This window comes from Megachile rotundata, chromosome 6, assembly GCF_050947335.1.
Source record: "Megachile rotundata isolate GNS110a chromosome 6, iyMegRotu1, whole genome shotgun sequence".
Lineage (NCBI taxonomy): Eukaryota > Metazoa > Arthropoda > Insecta > Hymenoptera > Megachilidae > Megachile > Megachile rotundata.
Window position 1 is genome coordinate 2,603,224 of NC_134988.1, and position 17,732 is coordinate 2,620,955.

At 34.7% G+C, this 17,732-nt stretch overlaps 2 protein-coding genes across 7 annotated transcripts in view; both read right to left on the bottom strand.

Moving 5' to 3' along the window:
- Positions 1 to 220, bottom strand: part of TH1 (negative elongation factor complex member TH1) — a 75,248-nt gene extending 75,028 nt beyond the window's left edge. Inside the window, exon 1 of one of the 4 annotated variants that reach the window (XM_076532668.1) lies at positions 50 to 219. The gene's annotated coding sequence lies outside the window, so the exon portion shown is untranslated. Of the gene's footprint in view, positions 1 to 49 lie in introns of all 4 variants that reach the window. The other 3 variants (XM_076532667.1, XM_076532666.1, XM_076532669.1) reach the window with 3 other exon arrangements.
- Positions 221 to 8,416: 8,196 nt separating this feature from the next.
- mRpS21 (mitochondrial ribosomal protein S21) lies at positions 8,417 to 9,769 on the bottom strand. Of its 3 annotated transcripts, none has more exons than XM_003707774.3 (2): positions 9,630 to 9,769; positions 8,417 to 8,821 (listed from the first exon to the last, which is right to left on the bottom strand). In XM_003707774.3, the coding sequence occupies exon 2, from the start codon at positions 8,819 to 8,821 to the stop codon at positions 8,549 to 8,551; it is 273 nt and encodes a 90-aa protein (XP_003707822.1). In that variant the 5' UTR covers positions 9,630 to 9,769; the 3' UTR covers positions 8,417 to 8,548. The 3 variants fall into 3 exon arrangements, with proteins under 3 accessions (XP_003707822.1, XP_012151320.1, XP_012151321.1); XM_012295930.2 differs by lacking the exon at positions 9,630 to 9,769 and adding an exon at positions 9,353 to 9,500; XM_012295931.2 differs by lacking the exon at positions 9,630 to 9,769 and adding an exon at positions 9,145 to 9,166.
- Positions 9,770 to 17,732: the final 7,963 nt, after the last annotated feature.

Sequence of the window (17,732 nt, forward strand, 5' to 3'; positions counted from 1 at the left end):
TTTCAGTCACAAAATATTGTATATTATTTTTATAAAGATTATTACGTACCTTTAGATTCCTAGAAAACTAAAATACTAATTAATCATTGATACAAAACTGTAAATAATGTATTGATATGCGTTTACCATAGTGTATAAATCAGTAAAACAATCTAATATAATATATACATAGTTTACCAAGAGGAGAAACATATATTCTATTCCATGAAACAATATAGTGTGAATAAATGAGCGCCAATGGGGCTTAAACGCCATCTTTCGAGTAAGAGGGAATATAGTAACTAGATGACGATTGTAGTTCAGTCAAAGAGTAGGAATACATCAAGAGGCAACACTAAACAAGGAAACTTACCTCCTAGAAAGAGATAGAGGATGGGCAAATTGAGCCCCTACGGGGCTCAAGCGCCCTCTTCCTTTGTGGAGAAAATAAAAAACTAACTAAACTAAGAGACAGAGGACACAACCAATTTAAATGCTTAAATCGAAAGAATAAGGGGAGCGCATGTGCACAGTGTAAAAATATGGCGCTCGAAAAAGAATAATTTAAGCATGCATATTCATCAGTAATTTATTTGTAATAAATATTTTGTAATATCTTGGTAACACATTCATCTGTAATTTCTTGTGATATATAGTTTTGTAATTTTTTTATAAGTTAATTGCAATAATCATTTTCGTAATGCATATTCTTCAAATATATTTTGTAGAGCAATCATTTTGGTATATTCTATTCTTTTTCAACTTTTCAACGTCGTAAAATTGATAAAAATACTTCAAAAGTCAATATTAGTAATATACAGAATATATATTACAAATATATTCCAAATTATTAGAGATTGACATGAAAGTAGATTTGTTTGATTTAAATTTCCCGCTCGTTTATATAACCAATTTAAAAAAACAGCGTTTTCGAGAGATCAAAGGTACCGGCAGAGAGTATCGCCTCTGGTTTACTTTGTAGTTCAGTTCAGTTCAATTTATTGTTCTATTGTTAAAAAAGAGGGCATCTGAGTGGTTTCCACTGTGGGGACTGAGGTGAAGGAGAGCCCGGTGTAGTAAATGACGCATAACAACTTATTCTTGCTATTTGCAAGTATTGCACTTTTTATTAATTCGCGCACGTGTTGACTCTTTCGCTTTCTTACACCCAGTGACGCGCGTTGTGGTTCTTTTTTGGCGCGTGTTCTTTACAAACTAATCTTACCAACTAATTATATACAGCTTAACCTAAGAAATAAAAAGTAACTAGTAAGGGAACTGTTCCAAAGGGCGTGTGTGTCGCTGTCGCTACAGTTGCCACACCACTTATTTTGCCCATAGGTACTGTTGCGTGTGAGACGGGCGGGAATAAAAACTTAAGAATTTTAAAGCACTCTACTCGTGGCACGATATATAAAATAATTTGACTGCAAGATAACTTTCATTCAAATTTAAAGAATTGGTCTTACAAGGAAAGGCACGCAAGTGTCCCCCACCGATTTTGATGAAACTTCGTAGGTTTGTTAAGCAGGCAAAAATAAGGGACACGTATTTTTTTTTATCGGCTGAGACGCGGGTTTAAGGGGTGAAACGAGCCCTTAAAGTTTCGACCCATTTTGGCTATCTCGAAAACCATACGAGATACATTAAAACTTCTAATAGAAAAGTTGTATGGTTTCTTGCGTATAATAACAGGATGTTAACCAATTTTGCAAAATACAATTTGTTTATAACAAAAAAATTTTTCATAACCTTATTTTACAATTTATTCAAATTTGTATAATGACAAAAAGTGTAGAGAATTTTATTACAAATCCATTGGTATATATATATACGATATTGCCTCCTACAATTCCTCAGATTTTTATCATAAAGGTTCGCGCGCGCGCCCGCATGATACTAAACCGGATCATATCGGACGATATTACACTACCAGTCAACGTCATTTTTAAGCATAAATGAGAGAAACAATTATATTTGCGTTATACATAACTGTTAATTTTATTAAATTTGTATTACAAAACATTTATTGTTAAAGTACATAGGTATTCTATGTATATGCCAATTTTATAGGTAACGAATAGTTCGAATAAGTTAGGGAACATAATCGTGGCAATAATGGTATTCTCCGAAAAAATGTTTCAAACACAACGGTTTCCGACATTAAGTATATGTAATAATTGGTACGTCACGGCACCTGTATATGGCATAGTTGTTCATTATGTGATGCATAGCAAAATTCTACTGTATTTGGAAAATGAGGTGGTTTTGACGATATGAATCCACTTTTATATTATAAAATGAAATTTTCAAATCATGGTGAAGAAAACTGATTATGAACAAGTCATTGTAGTTTTAGAATGCTATCTCGTGTGTGGAGATTAATTTCATATTGCAATATAACAACTATGTCCGAAAAGCGACAAACAAAATTTTTCCATACGCGAAATCCGTACACGTATAATAGTTGTAAATATTTTGTAGTTCCAGTTAGAATCATAAATAACATTATTTCTTTATTTATCGGAATAGCTTCGTCAATCCTACGACAGCAATGCGCCCTCCAAGAATCTAATAATAGAGCTGTTTTGTTGTTTGTATTTGGAGAATAAACTTCTGTTAACCAGGTTTTAAAATTTTCTTTTGTAAGTTTTCCGGATGTCGATGCCATAACAAAAATATTCATTGCCTTGAACATGGTCTGCTGTAATCAAGGTTCGGAGGCGAAAATACTGAGGTATTTTTAATTTTGCGCCGCCTCCGAAAAGGTTGAAATGCATTTAATATGCTACCTAACGAGTAAATAGGTTTCATTCATATCTGTTACGTAATTGTATGATTGAATGAAATAGAAATTACTTCATTAGGAAATAGAAATTATTTTATACTTTTTAGTGCATTTCGAAGTCGGCGTATTTTTTTTCTTAAAATTATTTTATTTCACGTTTTTTAGTGGAATGGGGAGAATTGTATAGGATACTGTGTTATGTTATTTCTTACATAACAATACCAAAGAATAGAATTTTGCAATAACAATAGTTATACATGTATATTGATTTTCGGCCGACAAGACGTGTTTGTAGAAACAGAAGAAAATCGGCGACTGCATGTTGACTCATACACCATCAGAGACACGAAGCATACGCAGAATTCAATATATTAGTAACAGTAGGTTTTCGCTAATAACTCGAAAACTAAAGCTTCCCTTTAATTGCGGATAAGGAAAAAATGGTTCAGAATCGTGCCCCTGATAACATATTAAAAGGACATTAAAATCGTCCAAAGTTGATTTCAAAACTTTTCAACAATTTTTCGCTAATATCTCGAAAACTAAAGCTTTCCGCGAAATTTTTATATGAACAAAATTGTTCAGAATCATGTCCGTGATAAGATATTAAAAGCGCACTAAAATCGAGAAAAGTTTATTTCAAAAGTTGCCGGTTTTTTTGCAATAACAACTCTTTGCAATTAAAAAATGAAAAATTTTTTGATAATGCTACTAATGGGGAGTCAGAACCTACCAGATGCAAAAGGTTTCGTTCCGATCGGTGCAACCAGCTAGGCGTAATCGGCGGGCACACATAGAAAATAAAAATAAAAATAGTAATAATAAAAAAAAAAAATATACTGATCGAATTGAGTAACCTCCTCCTTTTTCGAAGTCGATTAAAAAAAATAACACGGTCGCCGTTTGCGAATATCGTAAAGGTACTACAGTGTTCATTCCATATAAGCAAAAATGCCCTTTCCGATATAAGCAAAAATGTTATCCCCACCACTGGGGGGAAGACCCCTCGAGACGCCCGAGGTTCGCTCGCCGGGAAATGTAACGTGATCCGGGTATTAGTGTATCCGTGAGACAATACCAATGCAAATATAAAACTTTTTTATTTTTGACTTTTTCGTTATCAAACTTTTACCAATTAATTCTTGACATTTTTCCAATTAAAATGAGATCAAACACGGTATAATTTGGACTTTATTTACTGGTTTAATTGACGATAAAAGTTTCTAACGCAGAGGAGGATAGCGAGTCGAAAAGAAAGAGACGCTGCGATCGTGGCAGTCGGCAAAGATCAAAAGTCTGCTCGATTGTTTGCAATACTTGACCATTGCTAATTTTTTTATTTTTCATCCATTTTTTTATATAACTTTTTCCATCATATTCGCAACGTTTTCCAGATTAAAATGAGACCAAACACGACGTAATTTGAGTTATATTTACTTGCAATATCTTATTAGAGTAAAATCATCGATGTACGCGCAACACTTGAAATTACAAGTAAATATGTCCCGAAGTATGTCGTGTTTGGTCTCATTTTAATCGGAAAAATGTCAAGAATTAATTGGTAAAAGTTTAGTAACGAAAAAGTCAAAAATAAAAAAGTTTTATTCTTGTATTAGGAGTGTCCTTCTAGTAGGTCACTGTTTGTTTACGTTCAGTCTCCTTCGCTCGAAATGTAGCACCTTTACGATATACGCAAACGGCGACCGTGATATTTTTCTCTTCTGTCCTTTTCTACGTTCGGCAAGACATCAATCAATGTAGGACCTGTACGATATACGCAAAACTTCATTCCCGAAAGATTTGCTTATATAGAATATCCACTGTACATCGCGAGCGAAGGAGATCGAACGTAAACAAACAGTGACCTACTAGAAGGACACTCCTAATGCAAGAATAAAACTTTTTTATTTTCAATTTTTTTTTTGAAATTTTTTCCATCATATTTGTAATATTTTGCTCATTAAAAATGAGACCAAACACGACGTAATTTGAGTTTTATTTACTTGCGATATCTTATTAGAGTAAAGTCATCGATCTACGCGTTAGTCAACCTAATAAAGTTGTTCGAGTTTTATTATAATAAAGTGTGTTGTAAATTCTCCTGGACTCCAACAGTACGATTTAACGACCTACAGTTTAGGATAGAAATTATGCATTCACACAGCGTTCTCAATAATACATTTTCACTTAAATTGTAGAAAAACCAATAGTTATCTATCAGATCTATGACATAATCGTTTTTGTGGAATATTTGGATATAGAAACGTAGCTATTTTTCTAGTATTATGTTTATAAATTGCACTAATTCCTTTAATAACATTGTACAACAAATTTGGACTATTTTTTTTTCCATAACTGCTAGTATAAAATTCGTCGTAGGTCGTATAGTTTTTGAGAAAATTAACGTTGAGGAAAATTGAAAATTTTCAACTTTGAAATTCAGTGGCTTATTACAGGAGAAAAATTTGTGAATTTTCCCAAATAAAACAATATAAATTTTGTAACATTATAAACATTTGAATATGTTTAAATGATGATCAAAATAAGAAAGACACTAAAAAGGCACCAATTTTTGCTGATATTTTTTAATTTATTTAAAAAACTATAAGTCTAGGCGAAAATCTATCAATCGTACGTGATACAGCAGACATTTCTGCTACAAACAGCATCGAATAAATTTACAAAATCACAACTGAAATTATTGTCAGTTTTGTTTTATTTTACAAGAGAAACAATTTAGCAAAACACGTCGCTGCCAGCGGTACTCAATGTTGGCGCACCCGTATTGATTGTCCTGCTTACTGCCTTGGCGTAACTTGATGCCTTTTAAGTGTTTATAATATGATAACAATTTATATCGTTTTATTTGGGAAGGTTCCCAGATTTTTCTTGTGTAATAAACCACTGAAGAGCTGTTATGGTAAAAGCACAATACATGTCCAAAGTTGAAAATTTGTAATTTTTTTAGCATTAATTTTCAACCTAATTGTACGACTTCAAGAAATACGGATTTCAGATTCGGATTTAGCTCGTAAAAATCTATTAGAATTTCATAGTGGCGGTTACGAAATTATTTGACTATTGTACATTGTAATTAGCACGACTACATTACACAATAATTCCTATAATTCTAAAGATGAGGACTGATGAAAAATTCGTGATTAAGTGCAATTATTACCATATACCAGTAGGACAGTGGAATGTACCTCATTATCGAATTCGAACGAAGAACGGGCGATATGAAAAAAGAAAACGTAATATCGGTGACATATACATATACACTACTGTTCATAAGTATCCGGCCACGAGCGAAATACGTATTCGCGTTGCATAAAGGTTATTTAATTATCTGCAACAGTAATTAAAATCGATTTTTTTTTCTGCAAGGGTCAGAATACTGTCAGAATACAACATGATTTTTTATCATACAAACTTAAAATAAATAGAATTATAATTTCTCACATTATACACAAACACTACTTTGGTTGCCACCATCACTTTTTAGTGCTGATATTTGAATGGCTCGCTAAAGTAACAAAACGACCATACCAAACCATATATGAACGTTTGTGGAATGCACCTTTAATTTGGAATATAATCAAAGTTAAAATTTGGACTGATCTTTATTAATGAAAGTAATATATAAATTAATTAAAAATGTATTTGTGTAGTTATTACCTAAGTTCACAATCCATTGTGCAATTATGAGATAAATTTCGCATCCACAGCTTTAATAAAAAAAATCTCAATTGAAATTTTAGTTAAAGTTATGCTTTAACGCATGAAAAATATGTTATACACAATTAAGACAAATTTATACTAGATTAAATTTTTAACAAGTTAATTTTGTATTTTACATATACGCAAATAAAAAAGTTATTACTTATTTTATGCATCTATAAGTCAATATATAATAAACAACAGTGGCATAAAAAATTTAGGAAACACCTTTATTTCCATTTAGCACAGAAAATAGATTATTTTTAGAGTAATGAGCAAATTATTGATGTATTAATTCTTGATTTATTAATGCATGAAGTTCGAAAATATAAGTTTTCTTGGTAAAATTAAGGTAAGACTTAAACATCCCCCCCACGCCCGATCTTGATGAAACTTCACAGATCAGTAGTGGGGGGAGTATTGGATATGATGATGCAATACCAATCTGCGGAAACGCACCAGAGACTACGTTTCCATCGAGGGTCCAAATCGGGTCAGAATCGGGTCAGAGTCGGGTTAGAGTCGGGTTAGAGTTAAGTTGCCTTGCCTGTTTCCATGGGATCAGAGTTACGTTGGGGTTGGAGTTGGGTTGAATATTACCAACTGCACAAAGTCAACTACCATATTCTGACATGTAAAGCTGAGCAATATTAATTTTAGAATATCAAAATAACATACAAAAATTATTTCTCAGATTACAAGATCACCGACAAAAAGTAATAGTAACCTTTTCTACACCGATTAATACAGCACGTGATACACAATGCAATTTGGATTTGTTATGTTGGCAACACGAACTCGACTCTTGTCGTTTCCACCGAACCTCAACTGAACGCTACCCTAAAATTTTGTAGGGTAGAGTTCAACTAAACCTTTGGCGTTTCCACCGTACAAGCGCTGACCCCAACCCGACTCTAACCCGACTCTGACCCGATTTGGACCCTCGATGGAAACGTAGTCAGAGCGAAGATATTGAAGAAACCATTTCTATGCTTTGGACTAGTCTTTTGATGGGGAAAGGACACATTGGGCCCCGAGTTGAGGGGGATTTTTCAAGAAAAGTAGTTTCTTTTGCTCGGAATGGCCTTGCAGCTCGATCAGCGAGATGATCTTCCAGGAATCGCAAAAAGAGACTGATGAAATCATTTAACATTGAAGAACTTAACCTAACCTAACCTAACCTAACCATTGTATGATGAAGTGAACAGAATGAATGCTAGTAGGTGAATGATGAGGCTATGAGAAAGTGAGTGAGCGAGTGAGTGAGCAAGTGAGTGAGCAAGCGAGTGAGCGAGTGAGGAGCAATTGTGTAAGCAAGTGACGGCGTTACGAGCCAGGAACAGCATGAAACCGATATTCACCCTTAGATGTTAGAGATTTGAGGGCTGATGAAGATTCTCGAGGTATGGAATATTCGATCGTGATGGGGACAGCATTGATACAGTACTATATAGGCATTGCGTGAGACCGGCAATGGCAGCTTTCGATTTTTCATATCTTCGCTAGGGGGCGTTTCCGCAGATTGGTATTGCATCATCATATTCAACACCCATCCCCCGATTAATATGTCAAGTTTGATCAAGATCGGGCGTGGGGGGGATGTTTAAGAATAGCCAAAATTAATATATCTGAACAAGAAATAATACTTATTTTATCCTTATAAGCAGAAGTCTTTTAATGTCTTACTATATTAAATTACAAATTACATAATCAATAGATGTATTTAAAAATAAAATTCCAGCAACTTACCATTGCACTTAAACCATTTGTCATAACTTCTTACAAATAATGTAAAATCCCATTTTATGAAGCTGTATAAAAATTATGTTATATTATAACCAATTTTCGTATTTATATCTCCATTCGTTTAAAATATAAATATTAAGAAATCAGTATTAATATTACGAAATAAATATTAAAAAATACATATTAATGAAATATTAATATTATTACAACACAATTTACTTCCACCAGTTGACATTAGTATATAAAATACATGAATATTAACTACACAGTGCTATTTACAGATTTTGTAAATATTGAGAATGTTGAAAAATAACATTATGAGCAACCGGGATATGGATCTACTCTGTTCTTTCTCAAAATAAACTTAATTTTTCTTTCCATATCTTCATTATAAATAGCTTTACACTTTTCATAGTTAACTCTTCGTCTTGTTTGTGTTGGTTTTTCATAATACCTAGTACGCCTATACTGTGTAAAAATTCCTTCTTGTCCCAATATGTAACTCAATACTCGACTTGCTTTCTCAATATTGTTGTCATGGACCAGAATTGTCCTGGACCAAAATTGAGCATGTCGTGCTATACCCATCTGAAACAAAATATCCAGATAAGTATGACTTTTAATTCATTGTTTTAAATTAAGGCAATTTTATTAATTATTTAAATATTATTTAATTTAATTTAATTATTATTTAATTAAATTAAGAAAATATGATGAGGAATCTGCTATTATTGTATTATTTACTACACTATTATCACATTTTTGTAAGACAAATAATTTTGTATTTAATTTACTATGATTGTACTGTGTGCTATATGAATCATAAAACTACAACGTTATATTAAATTATTCAAATACTGAAAACGACATAACAATAAATAATTATTATTTAAAGTACATTAACCTCTTACACTGGAAATTAATTAGTATAATTGATATATTTCGAAACAATGACGAATATGTAATGCAACAAGACACTTCCAGATAATTTCACTACATTGTTTCGCGCATATCTTGCAGGTTTACGAAGACCTTTCTTTATGAAGTATAGGTGGAATTTTTCTTAGAAAATGTACTAATTGTGCGCTCAAATATTTCGACATTATAATGTCTACTTACTTATTATAAACAATAAATTCAGTAGATGTGCTTAGCATGTCATTGCAATTTTAGAAGTAGATAACAAGCGATTGGCGTAGCACATTCTTCCAGTGCGAGAGGTTAAAGCATATTTCTATAGGTTCTACTTTATATCTGTATTTAATGAACAACGCAATTAAACATTACTACATTTAGAGGTTAAATATTTTTTAGAAACCGAATATAAATAATTCAATAATTTCTTATGCTCATAATTAAAATTAATGAACACATTGATGCAGATATATTGCAATACCTTTTATTTTTATTGTATATGTATATAACAGTTCGAATATCCACAGAAATTAAAGAAAACAACACCGCAAACCTAATCTGACAGTGACTATAGATATAACAAGAGTGGACATGCCTTCGTCACAGAGTGCCATAGAGTCTGCACCTTTGATCTTGTTGCGTTTACCGTCCGCGGTCTAGGGATTTTGGGATGTGGGTAAGTTAACCCGTGGAGCGCTGAGCGCTCTGCTCGCGGTGTGTAGAAATGATTCGAAACAGATTTAAGATGGAAAACGACTAAGTCCAACTATTTATTCAGATAATTGTCAAAGTACTTTTTATAAGAGCGAACTGGAGCGTATGAAATACAAAATTAGTCTGATCGTTCTGCGCTTGGCGGAGGAGATCTTCGGGTGATGCAGATCGATGCCCTTTCCTCGCTGGATCCTGGATCCTCCCTCAGGATCATCCCTTGTCCAATGGTGGAGGAGTCCACCCCCGTCCGATGTAGGCCCCTTCTCCTGGCTGTGGTCCACCCTCAGCCGCGTGGTGGTGGAGGCTCCGCCAAGACGCGGGAACGTAACATCGCACATGTGCTTAGAGAAAGCGTGGGACCCAGAGAAACGCGAAAACAAAGTCCTTGTACTGGGCGAAAATTTACGACCCTCTTCGAGTGCATGAAAAGACATTCGTAGGAGAACTCGAAGCTTTCCAGAACCGAACGCGACTTACAAGTAAACCTACCCAAGTGTCACTCTCCGATTTTCATGAAATTTGGATATGTTATAGTACATGGAAAATTAGGGGACACGTATTTTTTTTTAGCTGCGGTAAAACATATTTAGGGTATGAAACAATCCCCCAAAGTGTGAGGGTAAAATAGAAAAATTGCGATATTTTCGAGATCAGTGAAGCAATTTTGATGATTTTTGGTATGAAAGTATCTTTCGATAGAAGACAAAAATTGGCCTAGGTATGTTGGAAGGGGAGTGAAAATTAGGGGGTGAAATACCCTAAAGCGACCAATTTCTTGCTGTAAAAAAATCAGTTTTGATCTGATCGAAATAAAATCTATTAAAACTTCAAGAGGAAAGTTAATTAGGGAACACGTATTTTTTTTTTTTTTTGTTACATAAATATTTGGGACGTAAATAACTCCTAAATTACCGCGCTCGTTTGGCACTACGCATGAAACACCTTGCAAAACTGTATCTCTTAACTGTTCGATCTTTTTAATATATCGGTTTTTTACGTTACTGAATGGAAATCTGAAATCAAAATTCAATATAACGGATCCATTATGGCGGACGAAAACTCGAAAACCTACTTAAATAGACTGTATCTGTAACATGCGATTTTCAAAATATAATACAATTTCTGACATTCATTGTTAGGTGTGTAAGGTGAATCAAGCGTGTTAAGAACATATTGTATATTGTTTATAACAAAATTGTTTGAACAAAGGAATTAATAAAATATGTGATCGATGTTTCCATAGACATTTTTTGCATACAATGAATGCTGTCATCAGATTTTAAAAAATTTCATTTTTAAGCTATATTGTTCAAATTTCAGATTTCCATTCAGTAACGTAAAAAACCGATATATTAAAAAGATCGAACAGTTAAGAGATACAGTTTTGCAAGGTGTTTCATGCGTAGTGCCAAACGAGCGCGGTAATTTAGGAGTTATTTACGTCCCAAATATTTATGTAACAAAAAAAAAAAAAAATACGTGTTCCCTAATTAACTTTCCTCTTGAAGTTTTAATAGATTTTATTTCGATCAGATCAAAACCGATTTTTTTACAGCAAGAAATTGGTCGCTTTAGGGTATTTCACCCCCTAATTTTCACTCCCCTTCCAACATACCTAGGCCAATTTTTGTCTTCTATCGAAAGATACTTTCATACCAAAAATCATCAAAATTGCTTCACTGATCTCGAAAATATCGCAATTTTTCTATTTTACCCTCACACTTTGGGGGATTGTTTCATACCCTAAATATGTTTTACCGCAGCTAAAAAAAAATACGTGTCCCCTAATTTTCCATGTACTATAACATATCCAAATTTCATGAAAATCGGAGAGTGACACTTGGGTAGGTTTACTTGTTAGTCAAAAACAACGAATTCGATACGGTCCCTAATAAATTAATCTCTACAAACATTCAGAATGAAGCTATGTTTATTCTCTGGATTCCCAAACTTTTCCTAGCACGAACACCCACGTCGAGTGGCTTTAACAATATAAGCTTTGTCTATTGTACATGATCGCACGCTCAGATAGTTTAAATTTCGCTCTTAATTTATGGTCATCGATATAACAAAGTACAGATGCGCTCTGTAAATATTCTCACGGTCGTGTCGCCATACTACACTGACTATATTCAGGATGATAACAAGTACGCTCGCGTTACACCTCCCCTCTTATTTAAAAAGGTGTTTTCATAAAACAGCTTTTCGCTCAGATCAACGCGCCAAACAAAAGTGAGTATTTATAACAATTCATCTTACGCTCTTACTCCATATAAATACAATAATCTTGCACAAAAATCCGTAACATGGTTCAGACAACAAACATAACCACACAAACTAAATATATAACAGTAACACCATAAATTTGAGATACAAATTCCAATAATTAACAGTTAATAACAATATGACATACAGCACACAAAAATTTACTCGCTTCCTAATCGCTCTCAACAGGATCGTCTAATCTAATATGCGCTAACTTAAGTTTATTGGTATGTACTATTTTAAATTTATTTTTTCATAATTCCAATTCCGCTGTTAAATCATTAAACATTCTATTTATTCTATAAGGGCCTATCCAATCACAATCAAATTTCGAAATTCTGGGCTCTTTAAGCAGATATACAACATCATCTACATTAAATTTACACGGATTAAGCGTTCTATCATAATAATTTTTGCTCCTTTGCTTTGCTTTTTCCAGATTACAAGCTGCAGTAGACTGTGTGGTGGTAATTTTAGTAAAGAGTTCATCAAAATGCTGTATAAAGGTTCTAGGTGCTTGCCCCTTGGCAAATTCAGAAGGTATGTTGGCCTTAACGCCAAAAACCAATTCATGAGGAGTAAAGCCTGTAGCCTCATGTACAGAGGTATTATATGAGAAGATACAAAATCTTATCCAATCATCCCAATTCCTTTCGGTGCAATAATGCTTAAGGTAATTAATGAAACTTCGGTGTGCCCTTTCTAGAGAACCTAGCGACTGTGGATGGAAAGCTGTAGAAGTTATTCTTTGTATCTTGAAAATCCTACAAAAATTCTTCATCACTTGACTGGTAAAATTCCTCCCCTGGTCAGTGTGAATTACTCGTGGGCAACCGAACCTACTGATGAATTGCTCGGCAAGTGCATGAGCAACTGTTACCGTGTCTATAGTTCCTATGGGTATTGCATCAGAATACTTTGTAAGATTATCCTGTATAGTGAGTAAATACTGATTGCCTTTATTAATTACAGGAAGTGGTCCAACTATGTCCATTTGAACCTTTTCAAAAGCCTTTCGAGGAGTATCCGTAATTAACATCGGCTGTTTGATTTTTGTGGAATAATTCTTATTCTTTTGGCAACTTGGACAGGATCGAACGAACTCTGCTATTTCCTTCGCCATGCCCGGCCAATAAAAACGTTCACGAATAAGCTGATACAATTTGTAACTTCCTCTATGGCCTCCTACTACCGAATCATGATATTCTTGGATAATCTGCGATCGTCTTGACCTTAGCGGGACTTCAACCTCACCAGCACACAAAGTAATTACATATTCTGAGTTATTGAAAATTTGCTTGAGTAATCCCGTGATATCATTCCGCTCAGAAGCATTAAACCTATCTGAATCTACTAAAAGACTGAAGGTTTTAGAACCCAAAGTGTCGAGAAGTGTTTTTAACGATTTTAAAGATGATTCGACATGGCTAAAATCTAATTCATCCTGAGATTCGATTTTGTAAAACAATAGATAGACAGAATATTTATCATGCGGGAAAACCATGGCATCGCCAAGCTCAATGTGATATTGCTGCATCTGATCCGACGAAAACCCAATTCGACTTAGTAATCCCACAGTGGTCTGAGAAGTATCATTACAACTTAAGGGAATAAAATGAACAAGGTTGTCTTGACGCATAAAAAGATTATCTTCTACATTAAATATAGCAGGTAAGGAGGAATTGGATACCGTAGGTCTATCTATTTCATTATCCACATTACCGATCAAAACTTTACTTTGACTATCAGTCTTACTATTTACATTATTAGAATTTACCACTGCTCCTTGTTTCTTTCCAGAGATTTCTACCGAGGTCACTACCCCCCTAGGATCCCCTGTGCAAGCTTGCCCACGCTCAATTGCAACTACCTTGCCCGACTCTACCGGTCTTATTTGTGAGACAGCATACTCCTTGAAACAGGTAACGTGTAAGCACGTATCCACGCACGCTAGGCATTGCTCGGAAGAAGTGCGTAAATGCACACGAGACAATCCGACATAGCGCGAATCGTGGCGCACTGAGCAATTTAATAGCTCATCTGACTCCACAAAACAAGCATCGTGTAAGCGCGTACCCACGCACGCTGGACTTTGCTCGGGAGAAGCGCGTAAATCCACGCTAGTCAACTCGGCATAGCGCGAATTGTGGCGCACTGGGCAAGTTACCGCTGCCTTTATATCCTCAAAACCACGCCACACTGGGCAATTCCATGTTCTTTCCAAATCCACAAAACCGCGCCGCACCCGCATGTAACTTCTGGGGTGGAATTTCACGGCCGGCCCAGCATACTCAGCTGTGACCTCATCACTCACCCACCCGATTCTACCGATCGAGGTGGGGGTGGTAACACAACACTCACCCGAATCTACCGTTCGAGGTGACAACAACATTTCACTTCCACGGGGATCATACCCCTGCGATGGCACAAGCTGCACCTCAAGCCCGAAGGTTTCTTCAGTGGGTAATCCTATACTAGTTTTACATGAACTTCCTGATGACAACGTTTCCAAATTCAAATTCTTTTGCACTCTACTAGTGACCTCGTTTTGCTCAGCTGCTGCCTTCCCGCGCGCTAGGAATGCAGTAGCCACAAGTAACTCATTTTCGACAAACAGCATTTCATCCATTCCGGCCGTTTCAGAATCTGCAATTGGTATCTCATCTGCGCAAATGAGCACCCCTTCCAGACCCCGTGAACCGGAATTAGAATCCGTGCTAGACCTTACGGTTTGTGATTGAGGATTAGGACTGGGATTAGCGTTGACCGGATTTCGTGAGAGAGCGTCCGCGTTGGCATCAACCCTTCCAGGTTTGTAAACCACAGTGTAATCATATTCATTTAATCTAATGCGCCACCTCATTATTTTAGATGCAGGATTCTTAACATTGTGTAACCACACTAAAGGTCTATGATCCGTAATCAACATAAACTGCCGACCATACAAGTAAGGTCTAAAATGTTCGACCACAAATAGAATTGCTAATAATTCCTTCTCTATAGTTGAATAATTAATCTCTGCATCATTTAGAACCCTCGAAGCATACGCGACTGGAAGATCTTTCCCAATTGGTCCTTGACTAAGAATGGCATCTACGGCAAAATCAGAGGCGTCGGTAGTGACGAGAAACGGTTGCGAAAAGCTCGGAAATTGCAGCAAAGGCTCTGAGCAGATGATATCCCTCAGAGTTTCTGAAAAGGTAATAAAAAGGCGGATGCAATATATAGACAAGAATATATATTTAAACACAAAACTCAAGATAACCCAATTACTTTTACGCGCAATCCTTACGCATGTACCCAGCAGAGAGAAGTGCGAATCGCTCGCTCTCGTCCTCACGCGATCCTGTTCCCCCACCATCACACAAGGAACAAAGGAATAAAGGAATACAGATGTACTATATTAACACGCCTCCTTACATCTGTATTTCGCACTCTAATTCTATAAACATACTTTTACAATATTGGAATTATTTTGCATACTCTCGTCAAATTTACTTTATGTTCAACAAGTTCCTAAACTTTTCAAATTTTTCTTTACAAATCGCCTTAGTAAACACATCCGCAATATTATCGGTAGAATCTATTTTAATTATCTCAATCATTCCATCTTTTACACACTCATGCACAAAATGATAATGAATTTCGATATGCTTTGAATTCTTTGTATAATTTCCAAACTTTGCTATATTTATCGCACTTGAATTGTCCTCATAAATCTTCACCGGTTCTTTTATACTTATACCGAAAATATTTATCAACTCTTTAATATATTTTAACTCGCTTACGACCTCTGATAGCGCTACGTATTCTGCATATGTAGATGCTTTTGTCACGCATTTCTGTTTCCTCGATTTCCAGTCAATTACATTTCCATACATTTTTATAACATATCCGGACGTAGACTTTCTATCCAAAATATCTCCCACCCAGTCAGCATCTACATAACAGTCCAAAATTTCACAGTTTTCATTCTTTCCATAACGCAACTTCAAATTTCTAGTTAAATACAGGTATTTCAATATTCGTAACGCATATCTAAAATGTGACTCGCTATAACAGTTCTGAAATCTACTCAAATAATTAACGCTATAACTTACATCAGGTCTCGTACTCGCACTTATATACAACAAAGCACCAATCAAATTTCTATACTTAATGTTTACTTCACATAATTCAGCCTTTTCAATCTTTAGATTTATTTCCATAGGTGTATTATATAGTTTACTGTCTTGTATTCTATATTTCTCTGCTAACGCCTCAATATATTTTGTTTGACTTAGATTCATTTCACTTTTGTGGTAATCATATTCTATCTCAATACCAAGATATTCACTTATTCTACCTAGGTCCTTCATTTTAAATCTATCTGACAGGAGTTTTTTAACACTTTGTATTTTCCCTTCACTTTTACTGCAAATTAATAAGTCATCAACGTAAATTAGTAAATATATTATTTCGTCCCCTACTCCCTTTTTATATAAACAAAGATCTACTTTACTTCTTTCAAACCCTAACTTAATCATGCACTCATCGAAACACTCATACCAGTCTCTAGGACTTTCCTTTAAACCATATAATGTTTTCATTAATTTATACACCCGTTTTGTACCATCTTCAAAGCCTTTAGGTTGATTGACATATACCTCCGTGTTAATCTTTCCATTCAAGAAAGCAGTTTCTACATCCATTTGTTTTATTTGCAAATCATTTTGACAACAATAAGAAAACAAAATTTTTAACGTCTGATTTTTTGCAACTGGAGCGTATATGTCATCAATAACATCTGTTTGTTGGAAACCTTTCACGACTAGCCTAGCTTTATATCTATTGTCAGTCTTTCTTGTATAGACCCATTTTACATCTAGGACTTTTTTTCCTTCTTCTCTCTCAACTAATTTCCATGTTTTATTTTTATTTATGCATTCTATTTCTTTATTCATTGCTTTCTTCCAATGTTTACTATCTTTATCACCTAGCGCCTCCTCAAAAGTACAAGGAGTATCTACTCTACAGTATCTTACACAAATGTTATAACTCTCATTTTTTGGATATCTAATGGGACTTTTTTTATCTCGTACAGACCTACGTGGAAGTTTACATTCTTCTTTTACAATATTTGTCACTTTCGCTTCATCTTGGTTTTCTTCCATTTCATCTGCGCTTTCAAAACTGTCATCCGATAGGTCATCATCTGTACCAGCTACACTTCTATCATTATAATCACTCATTTAGATTTGTACACTTTACATCCCTTTCTATTATGTCTACATGTCTTGCAACAACTATTTTTCTATTCACAAGTACTCTATAGCCTACATCACTATAACCCAGTAGAATTCCCATGTCTGCCTTTTTATCCCATTTCGAAAGTCTTTTTTGCTCTGGTTTTCTAATAAAAACTCTACTGCCATACAAACGTAAATGTTCTACATTTGGTTTCTTTTTAAAAAATATTTCATACGGTGTTTTCTTTTCAATTGTATTTGCAAGAGTACGGTTTCTCAAATATGTTGCTGCGCATACTATTTCAGGCCAAAAACATTTATGCACCTGCGCTTCCGCTAACAAACAACGTGCCATATCCATTATTGTTCTGTTAAAT

Excerpts from the sequence above, each read along its gene's own strand:
- mRpS21 (XM_003707774.3), bottom strand. The coding sequence starts at position 8,821 with ATGGGTATAGCACGACATGCTCAATTTTGGTCCAGGACAATTCTGGTC.